General features: G+C 40.6%; 2 protein-coding genes across 6 annotated transcripts in view; one reads left to right on the forward strand and one right to left on the reverse strand.

Annotated features, from left to right (window-relative positions):
• Window positions 1-1713: 1713 nt before the first annotated feature.
• BRME1 (break repair meiotic recombinase recruitment factor 1) lies at window positions 1714-19234 on the reverse strand (the record flags this gene model as incomplete). 5 transcript variants are annotated; one of them, XM_081844921.1, is made up of 9 exons in its annotated part: window positions 1714-2307; window positions 3517-3609; window positions 4034-4158; window positions 5449-7077; window positions 8301-8399; window positions 12880-12940; window positions 14848-15055; window positions 15762-15810; window positions 18926-19234. In XM_081844921.1, 9 exons carry the CDS (start codon window positions 19232-19234, stop codon window positions 2160-2162), a joined length of 2721 nt encoding a protein of 906 aa, XP_081701047.1. In that variant the 3' UTR covers window positions 1714-2159. The 5 variants fall into 5 exon arrangements, with proteins under 5 accessions (XP_081701047.1, XP_081701046.1, XP_081701048.1 ...); XM_081844920.1 differs by having other exon boundaries at window positions 5449-7149; XM_081844922.1 differs by lacking the exon at window positions 18926-19234 and adding an exon at window positions 18849-18894 and having other exon boundaries at window positions 5449-7149; window positions 8268-8399.
• Window positions 19131-19795, forward strand: part of CC2D1A (coiled-coil and C2 domain containing 1A) — a 56108-nt gene continuing 55443 nt past the window's right edge. Inside the window, exon 1 of the mRNA XM_081845746.1 lies at window positions 19131-19262. The gene's annotated coding sequence lies outside the window, so the exon portion shown is untranslated. The remainder of the gene's footprint in view (window positions 19263-19795) is intronic.

A 19795-nucleotide genomic window follows, 5' to 3' on the forward strand; every position in this document is an offset into this window, starting at 1 on the left:
GGGGGGGGGGAGGAAGAGTGCTCAGATTGTGTGTGTGTGTGTGTGTGTGTGTGTGTGTGTAAAGTGTTTGCGTATGTGTGACTGAGGCAGAGCCATATTCGCCAGATGGGAGGAAGGTTTACTGAGCATTCGTAGCATGCTGGTAAATGCCCAATTGCTCTTGCTTCACTCCTAGTGCAAGCAGGACAAGAAAAGGGTTGGTTTTGTGTTACTTCTGAACTAGGAACTGTGGCTTGTTTCTCTCTTGCAAGCCACAGCAGCCTGCCACCTTGAAGTGGCTTTCAAACCTGGAGGTTCCTGGGTTAAAATGAGTAAAAAATGTAGATAAGCAGCCATTACCTGCCCTTGCTACTCTTACACCAAGGGTAGCCAATGTGAAGCTGTGCAAGTGTTGTTGGAATACAATTCCCCTTATCCCTCACCACTGGCCATGCTCCTGGGGTACGCCTGCTCTCCAGTATTTAGCCTCAAAGGATTCCTACAATTACAGCTGGGTACAAACTAGAAAAAAATGCTGCATAGATTTCTGGTGAGGAAAATGTGATTGGGATTGTGTGCATTTTATCATCTCTTTCAGGTACATTTGCAGCTGTACCAGAGCTAGCACTTTTCTTGAAGTCAAGGGAAACTTTGGATCTAATATACCCCAAGTGATTGGTCTGCAGGAATCAACTGAAATATCCAGAAGGAACCTGGAGCGAAAAAGGAGAGAGGGAAAAAATAGTCCAGGATGGCAACATTTACTTCAGGTGGCACTGGTACATCACACCCAGGGCCTGGAAATGAATTCTCTCAGTACAATCACAATCAACTCACTCGCTATTCTTGTTTTTTAATCCAGCTACTCTTCTTGCTTGAATTATTTCACATTCATGTTATTACAGATGTCTGACTCAGTGTGAAGAGTGTCCACTTGAGACAAATGTTACCTAATTTCCCAAATCACCAGTCTGAAGTCTCCCAATATTTGTATTTGTTTAAAGCTTTGTTTAAATGCATGGTTGTTTTTCAAGTGATATTTGTTGAACAGGTTTTATTTGGTTGTTAAAATGTATGGTCAATACAGTAATTACTTTGTTTGGTTAATATTATGACTTTATATGGTTATTTATTTGTTAAACAAAAGCAATACAGCGTTTTTAAAACTCTAAACCAAAGATGTGTCATTTTTCAAATGAATCGCTATGTAAGGATTTACTGTTGGACAAGGAAGTTAGGGAGGGGCAGTTGAGGGGATTTAGATGAGGGGTCTTAGCATACTGTGATAAAGGGGCAAAGAATTATACCAGACTTGCAGCTGGTATAGTTAATTGCCCTCTTTTAAGTGAGAAAGTGCTGCAATCCACCCCACTTCCATCCTAGCTAGAGTGAGCAGCAGGGCTTGGGAAGCAGCAGTTCTACCACCACAGAATCTTCCCCAATTTTAGAATTGTTCTGCCTGTGTAGAATGCAAAACACACAAGACACCATAAAGTAGGCAAGAATGAAAGTGCACAGCATTTTAAGCTGTATGGGTTAACGTGTGGAACAACTAAGTACACACATAACTCTTCCACTTGAAGTGAGGTTTAAAGTTACTAAAAATACAGGTTTAAAGTTAGCCAAAATACAGCATTTTCATTCCACTAACCTAGTTCATTTATAAACAATGAAATGGTTACACCAGAACCCTATAAATAATGGCATCATTCTGTAGTTTCTGTCCAGTAAAACTGGCTTTTAAGTTTAAGGTTTTATTTTTATTTTTGCATTCCATAAGATACATTTTGGCCTAATGGAGGAAGAACTATAGATACATGCCTGAACATAGGGCAACTCTTCACAATTGTGGACAAGAGTTCACACCCAGAAAGTTATGTTAAGAGTTTGTTAAGAGATGGTGGTGAAAGGGATATTGATCGCAGCTTATATACAGGTAACTTTACTTACTGGATTGTGCACCAAGACATTGGACCCAGTTCTTATTTGTAAGGGTCCTTTACATTGCTGTGGTAGTTAGTGGGATATGAAGATGACTTATTATACTCATTTTATTAATTTTATTCTGCAACTAGCAGTCTATTTTGATGCAGATAGCATAAATGACCCTGCTGCTAAATGAAACAGCTAAAGAAAACCATAACAAAGCAAACTTTCAAAGCAGGAACAGAATTCACTAGCTAAATCTCTCTCTTCTTTTTGACTGTACAAAGTGTGCTTGTCACATTGCTCACGCTATGAGGTACAAGCTTCCCAGACTGTCTGTTTCTCCGGAACTTCAGTCTCTTGAAGGAATCCAGGTCTCTGTGCATACTCATGATAAGTCGGCTAGGAAGAACAAAACAACCCAACCACACCACAATGGGTTCCATGTTAGCAAGGCACTTCTTAAGTAAGCTGCAGAAATAAAATTATAGACTGCAACCCCTTGCAGAACAATTCAGTCACTGTTATCTAAAGAAGCAGGTTCCAACAATTATTATTTTTTGCTCCAGAACAAATGCAAGGAATTTGATTTAAAGAGCTGAAATAATTCAAGGTAGCTGAAAGGGTTCATGTGCCGTGTTCTCCAGTTCTCAGTCTAAGAGCTGTAGCAGGCTGGAAAAGTGACTGGGGAGGGGAAAATACCTCCTACTTCCTCACTGTGGCTGATATGCCTCATGGCTCCTAGCAGCACTCACAAGAGGCAAGCTCCAGTCAGCCCTCAACAAGGCTGGCACTTTAATGAAGCAAGTCAAATATGGTGCCCGAGGCAAAGAATTTTGCCTCAGGCAGCAGATCTGACCCCTGTCATTACTCTGGTGCAATCGCCATAGGGGGGTTAGCAGCAGCATGGGCACAGCAGCGTGGGCAGGGAGGAAATCCAGATCTGGAGGGGAGGGAGATTTATTATTTATTTATACAAGTATTTATATACCACTATAACAAATCAAGGCAGTGTAAACGATAAAACATAAAACATTAAAAACAGCACAAAACAATATCCTTAAATGACTGGCTAATCAGAATGTTTGAAGCACCTGCATAGCCATGTTGGTATTTAAAAAATCTTCAAGGCATTCCTAAAAGTCATTTTAACCCAAAGGTTAAACACATGTGAAAATAAAATTATCTGAAATCAGTGGGACTTACACCCCAGTAGATGTCATTGGGATCTGGCATGTATCCCACTAATTGTGATAGGACTTGCAATTCAGTAAACCCTTAAAACAGTCCTGGGCCAGATGCCTCTGGGAAGATCACAAACAGGCATAAAAGGCAATAGCTTTTCCTCAGTGTTTGTCCTCAGCATCTGGCATGCAGGGGTATAAAGCACATAGACATTCAATTTAACTACCATGCCTAATAGTGGTTGCTAGGCCAAACATGTCTTTTTGTCTTTAAATCAGGCACATTTAAGCTAAGAATGTTACACTAGGATTCCTGTGGGAGCTATGTAATTGCTGTAGATGCTATGACAGTGACCACATTATCTCAGGCCTTCAAGAACCTCATTTTTTATGAAGTATTGGATATGGTACAGAAATAAGTTCTTACTTGAGATTAGAGAGCTCTTTAATCAGTCCACAAACAACATCTGTTGCATCTTCTTGTTTGTATGGATCACAAATCCCCTCAGTCACCTCATTCCTGTTTTTTTTGGGGGGGGGGGGAGGAAAACAGCAGCAGGAGATCAGCAATATACTGTATAGCTTTCTATATTAAAAGTGTGAGTGTTTTCCAGGTGTCATGCCTTTTCAAACATCAAAGGATATTATATTTGCTCCAAATAGTCACTGACCCCTTGACCTAGGATTCCAATCCCATCCTACAAATAGCACAGCTAACAAATGACGTATTAAATATTTATGTAGAATATAGGTTTTAATTATGTTTTTTATTGCACTTTTTCTTAAAACTGCCTGCCCCAAGCTTTTGAGATGGAAATAAAAATCATCCACTTCCATTAGCTCTGGTGTTTCAGGTGTGTGTACACACTCATGCAAAGCCACATATGTAGGCCTAGTAATACCAACTGGAATGCAAGAAAGCTCCTACTAGGAAATCCACCCACCTGTCACTATTTGGATAGATCAGATTAATGGCTGGGACTGGTGTTTTGATTCCACTTTGTTCTCCTACAGCACACTGATCACTTTTATCCTTGGAAGGGCTATGTGGATTATCCAGAAAGGATGTCTGAAGGGATAGAAATGCAGTTTAGCGATACAGGTATATTCTCTATGTAAAAAGCAGCAGTGAAGGACTTGTTCAATCACAATCTCAACCAGATGGGGAGAAATCTACAGCAATAATGTTAATAATTGATGTAATAATTGGGTTATTAGACACAGAGGTTTCAGAATGTTGATACATAGACATATCCACTAGTTAGCTTTTAGACTTTATGCAAATAATTTTTATCGTTTCTTTTGGCTAGATGTGATGGATATAATTTTAAGAGAAGCCTACTGCAAACGAGCAGAGATTGTTTGTAGCCTGAGCTACTTTGGGGAGGGCAAGGGGACAGATCACCATTATTCACCTACACTGTGTTCTGCTGGCAAGCCCCTTTTCTCTCCCCCCCCCCACTGCTACTGCAGCTATCCCCGTCCTCCCTCAGCAACAGGCCGGCACCTGCTCCATGCACACAGCAAATAATTTCCTCCCACATCCTTGTGAGACATAACATTAACAGAACTAAAATGAATGCATAGAAATTAGAAGGAAACAGATGCTGGCATAACACTGGAAGAAACCTCCTAAGAGTAAGAGCTAGTTGACAGGAGAGCAGAATAACTAGGAAGATGGGGGATACTCCTTCACAGCAGGTATTTAAGCAGAGGTGGGAAGTCCATCAATCAGGGCTCCTATAGTTGCACCCTCCATTGCGAACCTTGCATTAAGTAGAGGATTGGACCAGATGACCTCCAAAGTCCCTCCCAGCTCTATCCAGCTTTTTTAGTCCAGAGGAGCCACAAAGGCAAGTACAAACTTATTTTAAAGAACTAGAATGGGAGCCACTGCTTCCATTGTTGCAACTTCAGTTAATCTACAGTATCAGTACTAGTTACAATGGGTTTGTTAGATCTGGAAATGACCATTTTATATACTACTGTAATTGGTTCACAAATATTTTTACTGGGATGCACTTCAGTTGCTACAATTATTTTGCACTATAACACCATTCAAAGTTATTCAAACTACAGTAAAATTGGAATCCACTGGTTTTTGTTAATGTTATGAGCTGCTTTAAGGACTCCGGCAAGGAAGTGGGATATAAATCTACTAATTAACTAAAAGTATGTAGTAGTGCAAGGCCAATTCCTTCATAAATTCATATGATGGGTACTCATACTTGCATTTATAAATGCAATCTTAAAAGGATTACTGGAGTGTTAAGGTCTTATCGATTCTGTTGAATAGTAACTGTCATATGAAGAAGTAAAACTATCACTTTCTAAATCTAGTCATTCATGGTCAACTCACCTTGTGTGGTGGAAATTCAAAGATGCCCAGTAGCTGACTGTTAGACAGAATTTCCATATCCAGAGAAAGGGAATCTGTGCAAGGAGAGCATGTTTGGGTCATAGTATCAAGGCCGCTTGGTGCATTTCTGCTGCAACCTGTACCTAATACAAGGAGAGACTTCTGCATTTCGGAACCAGCATTCATTTCTCTACCAGGATCGCCCACCACCGGTGGTGCTGGAAGAACCTTGACTGTGGAGAGGCCATTTTCCTCATGGGCAGGTTTGTTCTTGTTGTCCTCACAGGTTACCATTTCTTCTTTTCCCTCCATGTAGATGTCAGCAGAAGAGTTTTCTGTTGGGTTTGTTTCTGCCTTGGCAGTCTCAGTCAAATTTTGCTGGGAAATGCCTGACAGCACTTCCCTAATTTCAGCTGGTTCCAAATCACATCTGCTCAATTCAGACTGTTTTGTATCAGACACCAGTCTCTCACTACCATTTTCCTGTAAAACTGGAACTTCTGGGTCAGGTGAGCCAGTGGGGCTTTTTGCTGGCCTTGCTTTCATTTCAGATTCTTTTTTATTCCTCCCCGTCTCTTCGCTGCAAATCACTGCTTGCACTGAGATTGTGCTGCTCTCAGGGTGAACATCCCCATCAGGCTGTGGCAAGAACATATCACTTGTTTCAAAAACCTGTTCACATTTTGATTCAGAAATATCTGCTTTCTTTTCCAAATAAGTACTCATAGATTGAATATCTAGAACATCTTTCCTGGAAGTATTCTGGCCTTGTACACTGTTTTCCTCTGCAACTATGATCTCTTCCATACAAGGGTTGCTTTGGCTTGCAGTTTTACTCATACCATTTTGCTCTACAGGTTTGCCACTTGACCACAGGTTCAGCTTGTCTGTCCCCTTTTCACTGATTGCAGAGCTGCACAAAGTGACTTGTTCTGAAATTTCAGTACTGCTGCAAATGACATTTTGCTCTTCAGTTTCCCCCCTTCTATATGGAAGGTCTTGGTCTGCTTTTTTGACATCAGTATCTCCGTCTCTAAATACATTGCTTGTATTTAGATGTTTGCCCTGTTCTCCAGGTGTGAGAAATGATAGATCTGTCTCCAGTGGGAAATATGTTCTGTTGTTCTCCTTTTGGGTTTGGCTGAACATGCACTCAATAAGACTTGCATCTTTACAACTTCTATTTTTGGTCCAGTTTGCTTCTTTTACATCATCTGAATTTGTGATATCATGGAAAACTTTATTTTTATCCATACACTTGTTTGAAGTATCAAGATGCTCTTCATGTGGGGTACTTTTAATATGGTCAGTGACACTGTCCTCTGCCAACATACTAATGCTCATCTCCTTAACAAACTGGCATTTAAATGGCTCTAGAGACAGACTATCTACATCCTTATTACCTGACACTTCCTTTTCACAGATACTTTCTTGTAAATTGGATGCTGTCCCTGTTCCTTGACAGGAATCAGCTAAGCCTGAGTTTGCACCACCATTGTTTATCCCTCCAATCTTGTCCTCATCTTGCATTTTAACATCCAGTCTTTTACTTAATTCTTCACAATGAATGATCAGTTGATCTCCAGCATCCTTCACTTTCGTCACCAATGAATCCGCTGCTTCTGGTGTCTCTGAAGAAGCAACAGTGTTCTCGACATAATTTTTTGCTGTGCTGGTAACATTTCTATCCATACAATCACCCTTTGAAGAAGTTGACAAAATTGTGTGTCAGTAGAAAAAAGTAGCACAAACATTTAGCATTTTCTGACTATGGCTACCAGTTCCCATTTAATAGTGCATTTCTATGTATTTAACCATCTATATGCTGCCCCTTCAGGTTCTGAGTTCCTTTACAATCTTTTTACAGCTTATAACAAGCGAGCAAACTTCCAGGTTTGCTTACAGTAATACTGAAACAATCAAAATAATAACAGCTGACATAATGAAAGGCATATTTAACAATAGAAAAGTCAGTTCAGGTAAAAAGTCTTAAGATATTTGTTTTTTAAGTATTTGCATGCTGCTGAAAAGACATTAGAGTACGTGTCAGGCAAGCCTCCCTGAGGAGAGCATTCCGTAAGCAAGCTGACCCAATTGAGAAGGCCCTTTCTTCATTTGCCCTTTGCTAACCTTACTGGAAGAACGGAGCAGGGACACTAAAGATTACCTAAGTATACAGACAACTTAATGTGTGAATATGCAGTTCTGCACAAGTTATCATCTTCCACCAAAGAATACTCTATTTTTATCTGCCCTTGGCCTACTAGTTTAAACAGTGAATTGTGGAGTATACACAGTGGAACTCTTTAAATTCCTAGATGGGCTTGTGCTCCCTCTAAAGAAGCAACTTTGCATTGTGGGGGTGCTGCTAGACCCACCTGTCTTGCCAAAGCTAGTGTCCTTAATATGCTTGAGAGTGTGCAGGTGCCTTAGCTGAAAGACAAACTAAAATGTGAGTTTTTCATTGGGGGGGGTTTACTCCATTAAAACTATTTATTTATTTATGAACTGCCTCTTAGGGAATGTCACTTAGAATCATTATTATTATTATAATTATTATTACTATTATTATTATTAAAATAAAAAATAAAAACCATAGTATATACAAAGAAAACAGCACAGCTAACAGTATCCTTAAATAACATGTCAGTATATCTTGATTAAAACTAATCATTAAAAGCCCTCTGGAAATTTTCAGTGTGCTTAATTTGAACTAGAAGAGTGCAGTTTGTCTTTAATTATCAGTACAAAAACGAAAGTGTTTTCCCCATGTCCAGCCATAAAGAAACACTTCTCTAAATCACAAGGGTATACATTACATTATATAGATAAGGAGGAAGGGCTTGTTGTACCTTTTCTGTCCCAGTTGTTACAGCGCCTCCAAAATTTCCTTCCTTTTTTTCAGCCAATGTTTTTCTTGGCTTCGTAAACTTTGGTACCAACTTTCCTCCCTATGACCAACAATAAGAGTAAGAATAAGAATAACAATAAGAGTATCCTATACTCTTCCTCAGCAACTTCCAAAATTAAGCAAAAAGGCATCAAGAGATTAGATTTATCAGGCTCAACAAAGAAAATTATTTTTGACTACTGAGACTGCCCTAAATTTCTGAGGATTTTGCACAGGAATAAAATTGGACAAAACCTCATCACCTGGATCCTGAAAGGAAGGCATTGTGATCCAACAGAGATTCCCACAGGCAGAAAACAATTTTCACTGATTTCTTGCTCCCCTTGCAGCTCCCAGTGTCACCTTCCTTGCTGCTCTGGGAGGATTCCCAACCCTCCAGAGCAGATCTTAAGGGCACAGAGGACTGCCGGAGGGAATTGTCAAATAGTATCTTCAAGGTACTCCATGGAAGTATCATATCTGCAAGTGGGGTTCCACTCAGAGGAACTTAAGATTCAAATTATTAGAATTATTGAACAAGTATTGGTAGTAGTTTCACTCAAAATGAGAAGCACCAGAATTTCAAGTTTATTTTACTGTCAACTAAAAGACGTTGTGAGCAACAGATAATTCCACAAAAGTGAAAGAACAACAGTAATTTACTATAACCATTAAAATGCAAATACAATAAGTTCATAAATATACCCCACATTTAAGAAAAAAACATCCTGGACTGAAAAAAAAAAAAGAAAAATGATCTGAATTTGATCATATCAATGGATTATGTGTTTACATGTAGAGATTTTAGCACCTAATGGAAAGTAAAGGGTCACCATCGTGACCTTGGCCTCAGGCAGCAAAATACTTTTGGCAATCTTGCACTTCTCCCAATGAAAGGATCATGTGTGTGTGTCTTTTCCCCCCAGCTGGGCTTCAGCAGGTGACTTTCCTGGTGGCAGGTGTGCCACCTTGCTCCCATGAGTGGGTGCCCAGGGCATGCCAACATCACCATGGTGTGTACACACCATCAATTGGAATCTTGGGGGGGCACACCTCCATTTTAAATTTGTGGGTGCCCGGGCACCTGAGGGGCCGCATAGTTCACAGCTATACCTGATGGGTTATACCCTGGTCCAACATCACCATGATGTGTACACACCATCAATTGGAATCTTGGGGGGGGCACACCTCCATTTTAAATTTGTGGGGGCCCGGGTACCTGAGGGGCCGCATAGTTTGCAGCTATACCTGGTGGGTTATAAATGAGCAGGTGCCAATTTCCTTTCCCACCCTGGGCATCAAGATGTCTTGGGCTGGCCCTAAGTGGACCTACATCTTTGTGTCCACATTTCCACAGGAAAACTCTGTCTTCCGGAGACCCACTACAGTGAAACAGCAGTGCTTCTTGGAGCCGAGCATGGCAGGACTCATCCCGCATGTGATTGCCCAGTTGCTGGCAGTCTAAGCTCCCTTTGTCTCAGAACTTTCCTGGTAGGGGGATTCCTCTCCACCCCCCTGCTGCTACCACAACAGCCAAACTAACTGTTTAAAATATAAACACATATGTCAGGGGGTAAAACTAGGTTTTATTTCACCTGGGTCAAAGACCCAGTTTGGCTTCCGCCCTGTGTATTTGCATACACACACACACACACACACACAGAGAGAGAGAGGGGGGGGTTGAGTCTTAATGGTGCCCCTCTGGAGGCTTCACCCAGGGCAAAAAAACCAGCTAGCCCCCCACAGCTATGGCTCTGCAAATATTTAATATAAAGGGAAGGAAGGAAGCTAGCTGTTGCCCAAAGGGAGTGCTTAACTTAATGTTCTCCACAAGGGAGTAAACTGAGTGGGTTTTTTGAGGCAGGTAACTGGTGGCCAGGAACCAGGACTCCTGGGTTCTCTTTGGCCTAATAAAGAGGTGGGGTGGTGTTAGGAGTTCAGGGCATTTCTTAATACAAGGGGCAACCCTTGGTCTTAATCTGCACGCAGCAATAAAGTTTATGAATTCCAAGGAAGGTTGTGTGGAACGACACAGGCTGCTCTTCTGGCTTCTGGCTATAACAGTTTTCAAGAAAAAGCTAGACAGACCATTGCTGAAGATGTATTTAGGTCAGGACTGAGCCAGCTGTGCAAGCAAAAGCATCTTGGCTTGTTGCCCTGGTTTCATTTCTCTGGCTTTGAGTGCCCACTGGTGGTTTGGGTTTGCATTGTACTTCTCATTGTTTGAAATTCTAAGCAACTTTTTGAATGCTGATGCGGGCCTTAGCTATACATCAATCGGTCGCACACAAAATGTTTGCCATCTGTACAAATTATTTTCTGTGACTAAAGAGAGTGACTTTCATTTCGCTCACTGCCACCATGGTAGTTCCAGCACTGGTAGGTTGATACACTGTAGAAGCAGAGAATGTGGAAGAGCCTTGCCCTTTTCCCTAATCGCAGCAACTCTTCCTTGGATTTTTAAAAAAGCTTTTAAGATCATTTTCCTAGGTGTTTCAGCCATGACAAACAGAAGTATGCAATATAATCACTGCCAGTATACATTTTGAAAGGTGAAATGTTATTGGCTATTGGCCAAAACAACAACACATGATCAGAAACAAACTCACAGATTCTTGCATTGCCATGTGGATTAGCTCACATATTTTGAAGATCTTATGAGGGGGAAAGTCCATTTGGACTGTCTCCTCTTATTCTTTTTTATTAGTTATTTCCAAAAAAACACACAAGGTAACACACAAATACAAAGAAAATACACAGAAAAGAAAAATTAAAAATAATAAACAGCAATTATCATTTCCATATCATCCATATAACATAGTTGTCTCTTACGGGACTTCCTTCAGCCTGTCCGTAAATCATTCGAAGCAATAAATAAAATTACACGTTTCATTACTTATATTGTCATTATACCGATTCCTAATTCCTGTTTGCTTTGCACAATAACTCTTAGTCTTTCACAGTGCGTCTCTAAATCCCTTTAGCGTTATTTGCCCTTCACTAATACATTCCAGATAATCTACATACTTTTCCCAATCTTTGGTGAACACTTGGTCTCTTATGTATCTAACTTTTCCTGTTAATCTATCCAACTCTGCGTAGTCCGACAACTTAGATCTCCACTCCTCCACCGTTGGGGTTTCCCGTAGTTTCCACTTCTGGGCTAATACTACCCTTGCTGCCGTAACCGCATAGTATACCAATCTGCGATCTTCCTTTTTTATCTCTTGTCCTAATATCCCTAGAAGAAAGATTTCTGGTTTCTTTATGAACGTGTACTTTAATATCTTCTTCAATTCAGTGTGTACTTTCTCCCAAAATTGTTTCACCCTTCTGCACTCCCACCACATATGGTAGAAGGAGCCCTCTATGTCTTTACATCTCCAGCACTTATTATCCACCTTATACATTTTTGATAATTTCATGGGTGTCAAGTACCACCTATAAAACATCTTCATAACGTTTTCCCTTATCGAAGTACACGCCGTAAAGTTTACCCCCTCCTTCCAAAGTTTCTCCCAATCCTCAAACTGTATACTATGACCTATATCCCTTGACCATCACCGATTTGACTTCCTCGTCGCCTAAATTCCAGTCCAACAGCATCCTATATATCTTAGATATAATTTTCACTTTATTATTTATTATTTCTGTCTGGAATTTTGAGTCTTTATTTGGACTGTCTCATACAGTCTTTCAACGCATAAGGAGGCTGAAGGGACTATATGAAGGATCTACACACGTGTAGAAATATATGCATGGTGGAGCAATAGGTGTATATATCTGTGTATGTTTGTGGTCTCTTCTTCTGGCTGTTGAATGCCCAGCTAGTAAGTTGGTAGAAGCTAGCCACTGCAATCCTGTGACATCACACTGAAAGAATGTGTAAGGAGGTTTAGTGAATCATCCTCTTTACACAGAGCAAACCTATGCACAGAGCAAACCAAAGAAGTAAGGCTATTGGGTTCAATGGGGTTTATTCCCTTGTAGCCTTAACAAACTACCTGATACAATGCTTAAGATACATGCAAGGTGTCAATTACCGTATTTTTCGCTCTATAAGACGCACCAGACCACAAGACGCACCTAGTTTTTGGAGGAGGAAAACAAGAAAAAAATATTCTGAATCTCAGAAGCCAGAACAACAAGAGGGATTGCTGCGCAGCGAAAGCAGCAATCCCTCTTGCTGTTCTGACTTCTGGGATAGCTGCACAGCCTGCATTCGCTCCATAAGACACACACACATTTCCCCTTACTTTTTAGGAGGGAAAAAGTGAGTCTTATAGAGCAAAAAATACAGTACCCAAATATCTACCAGGTAAATTTTGTTGCATATCAGTCACCTCTGATGTCCTCTCTTGCGAGATTTATGTCATACAGACTGCAAGGATTTGGATTTGATCAAGCAGTATGTCCACATAAGGAACACAAAGGAAATCTATTCAGCTATACTTTGTAAGTTTACTTTACCTAACCAATAAATTACTAAAAGCTACTCTACAGTTAAATATACTGTTAATGTTACTTGAGATGGAATTTACCTGAGACAGAGGTACACAAACTTTCATATTATCTTGCTCTTTCCTCTCAAATGAAGCCTTGCTGTTAAAAGACAACAAATATATGCACATTCAAGTTTAGGAAAGGCAAATTAGTAATAGAAATACAGTAACTAGGAAATTCCAGTATGTTTGAAAATCCCAGGATGTTTATTCTGTTTGCAAAATGCCCTCCAGAGCAGAACAAAACAAACATGCTCCATCTTCCATGTGACAGTCCTTAAGATATTTGGAGATGGCTATCATATCTCCTCTCAGTCTCATTTCCAGGCTAAACATACCCAGCTCCTTCAACCATTCCTCATAAGGCTTGGTTTCCAGACCACTGATCATCATGGTTGCTCTCCTCTGTACATCTTCTAGTTTGTCAATATCATCCTTAAACTGTGGTGCTCAGAACAGGACACAGTATTCCAGATGTGGACTGACCAAGGCAGAATAGAGTGTTACTATTACTTCTCTTGATTGGGACACTAGACTTCTGTTGATGCAGCTTAGAATAGCATGAGCTTTTTTTTGCTGCTGCATCACACTGTTGACTCATGTTAAACTGGTGGTCCACTAAGACCCCAGATCCTTTTCATATGTACTACTAGTAAGCCAGGTGTCCACTGTCTTATATTTGTGCAGCTGGTTCTTCCTTCCTAAGCACAGAACCATATATTTGTCCCTATTAAAATTCATTTTGTTAGTTTGGGCCCAGCTCCCTAGTCTGTTAAGATTGTTTTGATTCCTGATTCTGTCTTCTGTGGCATTATCTACCCCTCCCAGTTTGGTGTCATCTGCAAATTTGATGGGTACCCTCACAATTCCTTTGTTCAAGTTGTTTATAAATACATTTAACAACGGGCTCAGGACAGAACCCTGCTTTACCTTACTTGTCACTTTTTCCCAAGATGAAGAGGAACCATTAAGAGCAGTTTGAGTGCGGCCAGTTAACCAGCTACAAATCCACATAACAGTTACCTCGTTCAACCCACATTTTACCAGCTTCCTAGCAAAAATATCATGGGGACATTGTCAAAGAAAGGGATCCTAGAACTTGAAGGAAGATGGCATTAGATTAGATGTTTCCATATTTTAATGTTGTATTTTAATTTTGTTTTTAAGTTGTAATCATTCAATTTGTTTTTATTATTGCTTGTAAGCCACTCTGAGCCCAGCCTTGGCTGGGGAGGGCGGGGTATAAATAAAAATTATTATTATTATTATTATTATTATTATTATTATTATTATTATTAATGAAGAGACTTTGCTGGGTGCTTATTAAATGGACATTAGTCTCCTCCATTATTTTTTAAAACTGAAATCTTACCTGAAATCTAAACATGCAGGGCAGCTTAAAAGTTTGTTTAGTATTTTGTGATATTTTTGTTGGTTATCAAAATGGTTTACAGTACAGTGGTACCTCCGGTTACGAACTTAATTCGTTGCGGAGGTCCGTTCTTAAGCCGATACCGTTCTTAACATGAGGTGCGCTTTCGTTAATGGGGCCTCCTGCTGCTGCCGCGCTGCCGGTGCGCAACTTCCACTCGCATCCTGGGGGAAAGTACCCAACTAGGGGCTAAAAACACTGAAAAGTGGGAGCAGCCAGGCTGACTCATCTCACATAAATCACTTAGAAAGTTGCCTGCACATTTTGCTTTATAACTTTACTTCCACGACAGTTAGAGACTTACTGTTTTACACACTGAAAGTACAGAATCTGAAGCCCTTTGCAGGAATGGATCCTGGTGCAATTGCTCTAGTTGCATCATTATAATCTGACCATGTGAATTCACATGCTTAATAAAACTTTTGTCCAGAAGCCTTACTTTAGAACAATCACAATTTAATCGTATGAACAGTCTCATTTGTCTTTCTCTTATCAATTGCCACCCCTTGATTTCTCTGTCCAGTCCAACCATGCTTCAGTCATTTCATACTCTGCTTTGAATCAAACTTGATTACCTTTTATCCAGGTCTGCTACTAAATTTTCTGTGTTCGTGTTTGCTAGGCTCTTTCTTTGACATTCTTGAATTGTTCCTGATACAATTACTTTTGTGGAAGAATTGTCAGAATGAAAATTCTGTACTGGCATTTGTGGATCATTCCCTTCTGTAAGCTTCCTCCTAAGGCACTTGTTTGCTTTGGATAGGCCATGTTCCTTGTTCTCTTCTTTTATTTGGGGAAAAAAATATTAATCAACCTTTTTGCAAAATAAATACAGCAATTAATATTGACTTTATAATAAAATACATTAATCACCTAAAGGAGAACACTTTTAAATCCTGTTGATTTTAATAGGCATTGATTTCAATGCACATGCTTTAAGTCTGCTATTGAATAACAAGGCTTAAATGTACTTAATTTAAGTGGATCTGCTTAATTTATTGAAGCACATGCTCTCACGACTTACCGTACACTGCAAACCTAGACATGCTTACTCAGGGGGGAAGAGGGTTCTAGAAACATTTCTCCCATGAACTTCATTAAGTTAACTTAGCTTAGGTTCCAAGTCAATGTGACAGCTTTTGGAATTGATATGCAAATGGTTACACTGGCTTACTCCCAGGTAAGCTTGCAAACTTTTCATAAGCAACAATCTACCTCAGCATTTTGGGGGTGGGGAGTGATTTGCACAAAGGTGAGCATCTGCCCAGAACAAAAAAGGCAGTTGAGGGCAGGGGAGTAGTGGCTGGGGGGAGGATCCAGAATACACAGAACTGAGTGTGTTAATTGTCATGTGCTATTTGTGTACACAGAAAATCAGATCTGCACAATCTGCTAGTGACATTAAGCACCACAATATGGAAATGGCTTGAAAAAATTGGAGGAGGGGAAGTCTTATATAATGACAAAAAATACAGTGTGATTCTATTACCTGGAATTTGTCCCTTCTTCCTTTTACTCATTTTAGTGGCTTGGTAGATCTAAAGGGAAATATCAGTTTAGGTCAATGTTTTCTACTAAAATAAAATATATTGCATTATTAGATGTTATATCATGGTGTTTTGAGAGCCAAAGTTAATCATATGCTGTTTTGAGACATTTTCATGCATACTAAACTCTAGTTTACCTGTGTATCTGAAGAAGTGTGCATGCACACGAAAGCTCATACCAAGAACTGACTTAGTTGGTCTTTAAGGTGCTACTGGAAGGAATTTGTTTTGTTTAAACTCTAGTATGTGAAAGTTTAACTCTTCAAGAGTCACATTACCATACAGGCTGTTTTTTTCAGAATCCCTTAGTAATTATAAGCTGGCTGTGATAATCAAAAACTTGCCCTGTCAGAGGAAAGTATTGAGTTAGCAAATTTTGGGGGCTTTTCCAGATGAGGCTTTTGTTATGCACTCACTGTGTCTTATTTGCTAATTGTTCTGAAATCGCTCCTGTTATTCTTTGCATGGAGGCCCTCATTGTCCATCAAGTCACAAATTAGAAGATCTTAAAATAAAAAAATTGAGGCATGGGCCAAGCACCCATTTGCCCCACCGTGAATACAGAGCTGCCTGCAGTACTCTTGGTTCAGTGTAGTCTACGTCTCAACAGTATCTTACTGCGTTATCATTAAATGGACAATTAAAGCCGTTTGTCAGAAATCAGTTCTAAAATGTTTAATCCCATGCAGAGCAAAGCCGCCATTGTTTTGCATTGCTTCTCTTCAACACCATGTAATAGTGCAGGAGATTCAGTCACAAGTCGACCTTTAGCTTCAAGTGAAAAACCTTGCCCCCTTCTCCCCCCAAAAATAATTCTGTGAACACAAAGCAGAAAACATAACCAGCAATGATACAGCTGTTTAAAAAATATGAATATATTTGAATATATATGAAAATATGAATTCCGAGACCAGGGAGAAGAGTTGGTGGAAGATTGGAAGAAATTTAAAATCTACTTACAAAAATATTGTAAAATTTTTGAATGTTGATGACATTGAAATGAAATGAAGGGGTTCTAGTAATAAGGTAAAATATAAGATTGGAGTGATAATAGATGAAAACTTGAAGCTATAATATGTGAGGAAAAATAATTAAGGATAAACTAACAGGATAAGAATTTGCTGAACCAATTTTTAAAGGGAATTCAAAAAAGGGAGGCGTGAGGAAGTCAAGGAAAATAAGTTAACTAAAGAGGAGAAATTAAAAAGAGGGATTTTTGTTTTTTGTTTTCTTTTTTTCCTATGTTGAATGTTTGTATTTTTGTATTTTTGTGTTTATGTATTTTTCTTGTCTTTTTTATTTGTTGTTTTATAACCTTGTTATTGTTAAAACTTAATAAAATATTATATATATATATATATATGAGAATATGATGGGGAGAATCAGATCCAGACTGAGATGTTGGGTTTTAATCCCCGTCCTGCATAATCAATCACACACACTATTTGAATGGAAATGCCCATCAACTTTGTGGAGCCTTGGCCCTATCGAATAATTTATTTTGGGGAGCCCCTAGGAGTTGGGTCCTATGATATGCAACGTTGATGGGCCCTAGGTTGCTTAGCTGGAGAGACAACAGTGTTAAGCCAAGGGGGCTGAAGCATTAAAAAATGGAATTTTTTTATGTAACCAGCAGTAACGTTATTGCTTTGTGCTGTCCATGTCTGCTGTATCCATAAAACAAAAGTCATGAGGGGAAAAATACAACTAAATACAAAAGAGAGGAACTCAAAGGAGCACCTGCTTTTTTGAGCAGCACAAAAAGTGAGGGAAGGCAACTCCCTAACGACTTTTCCCGCCAAAAAGTGAGGGAAGGCAACTCCCTAACGACTTTTCCCGCCAATTCTCCTTCCCCCCCTCGCCCCCACCCCACCATCGGTTTTCCTAGAGCTAGGAAAAAGTGTAGAACGAACACCTCTTGGTTTCTGGTGTTATTCGGGGACCCTTTTCCAAGGGTGGCAAAACACAGACAGACAACCGCAAGCAGCTAAGAGCAAGTTTATCCCGTCGCTGTATCTTTCAGTGTTCGTTGCAAAGCGCTCTCCTTCTCCGCCTTACCGCCCAGCTTTGCCTGCTATATGGAGAAAAAGAGACGCGTGGCCAAAAGTGCAGGTTTGGTGAAAGGAACTATCCTTCAGCCTCAGCCTGCCCAGCTGCAACAGCGGGGAAATAAATCTGAACTATGCCAGGCTATGCAGTGCGGCTGCAACGTCTCTCGGCCGGCTTCCCCGCTCCGATTTCCAAGCGGAGTGCGATAAAAAGGAGGCAGCGATGCCTCCGGCTGCCAGTTGCTGGGAATCAAGAACGGGAGAAACAGTGCTGCTCCTGCGCTCAGGTTCTGCGCACGGGCTTCCCCGTGGCTGTCCACTGTGGGGACAGGATCCTGGGCTTGATGCTGAGCCCCTTTGGCCTGATCCAGCAGCCGGGCTCTCCTTGTAATATTATATGCTCGAATCCTGCTCGCGGGCTTCCCCCAAGGGGCATCTGGCTGGCCACTGTAGTAACTAGGTGGGCCCGATCCAGCAGCCGGACTCCTCTTACGTTCTTCGGGCATCTGCAGAAGTGTGCGTGCCCACGAAAGCTCATACCAATAACAAACTTAGCTGGACTCTAACGTGCTACTGGAAGGAATTTTTTTTATTTTGTTCTTAGGGCAGTTTGTTTTTCCGCGCCCAGTGCAGGAAGCAGATAGGTAGCCGTGTTGGTCTGCCATAGTCAAAACAAAATAAAAAAATTCCTTCCAGTAGCACCTTAAAGACCAACTAAGTTAGTTCTTGGTATGAGCTTTCGTGTGCATGCACACTTCTTCAGATACACAGAAGATACACTTCAGATACACAGTGTATCTGAAGAAGTGTGCATGCACACGAAAGCTCATACCAAGAACTAACTTAGTTGGTCTTTAAGGTGCTACTGGAAGGAATTTTTTTATTGAGTGCAGGAAGCATTTGCGAAGCAATATTGTACTTTTTTATTTATTAAATTTATTATTTACTTTAAAAAGTAACTATCTAAATACAGCAAAACACGGCGTGCATTGGGGTTGGGGAGGTACAATGTTCCGCCTTTTCCCCAAATTTTGGCCTGTCAGGCTCCAGCAACTAACATTGCTGCACTTCCCTCCACGCACTCTGCCTGCGGACTGGGAAGGAGAAAGCCTGCCGTAAAGCCCGACGGGCGCCGTCGCGCGGTGTCGTGCTCGCGACGAAGCCGTAAAGCAAGTCGGGGGTTGACGGGCTGGTAGCGGAAAGAAGCCGGAAGCGCGTGTGGCGAGAGCGAGAAGGGCTGGCCCCCGACTTTTGCCTGCGGTTTCGGGGGCGAAGGAGCTTCGAGGGGCGAAGGGCGAGGAGCCGGGCCGCGGCAGGGGCCCTTGCCACTCTGGTTTAGCGGCGCAGCCTTCCAAGTCCCTTCGCATGTTGTTATCCTCACAACAGTCCCGTAAGGTAGGCCAGCATTATTGTTTTTAGGAAGAGAAGCGGCGGGAGAAACATGAACCGGTGATGTTTTATCTGCAAGCCGCCTTGAGACCCTGGTCAGGGGAAAAGGTGGGGTAAAAATAAATAAGTATCGAATGATAACAATAATATCCAGATTTATAATTTTGGCTGTCACCCTGTGCATGTTAATAATAATAATAATAATAATAATAATAATAATAATAATAATAATTTGTTATTTAAATTCCGCCCATCTGGCTGGGTTTCCCCAGCCACTCTGGGTGGCTTCCAACAAAACACTAAAATACGATAACCTATTAAACATTAAAAGCTTCCCTAAACAGGGCTTCCTTTAGATGTCTTCTAAAAGTTTGGTAGTTATTTTTTTACCCGAGAATAAGTCCCATGGAACACATTGTCCAACACCCCCCCTGCCCCCAATGGGTTTTATTGGAGTGTTCTAATTAAAAATCTCCCCTTAAGCAAGCCACTGTCTTCCACCTTCAGTGGGATTATAATACTGTTGTAATCGTATCAAC

Source organism: Podarcis erhardii (assembly GCF_964252035.2).
Source record: "Podarcis erhardii genome assembly, chromosome: 17".
NCBI classification, from domain to species: domain Eukaryota; kingdom Metazoa; phylum Chordata; class Lepidosauria; order Squamata; family Lacertidae; genus Podarcis; species Podarcis erhardii.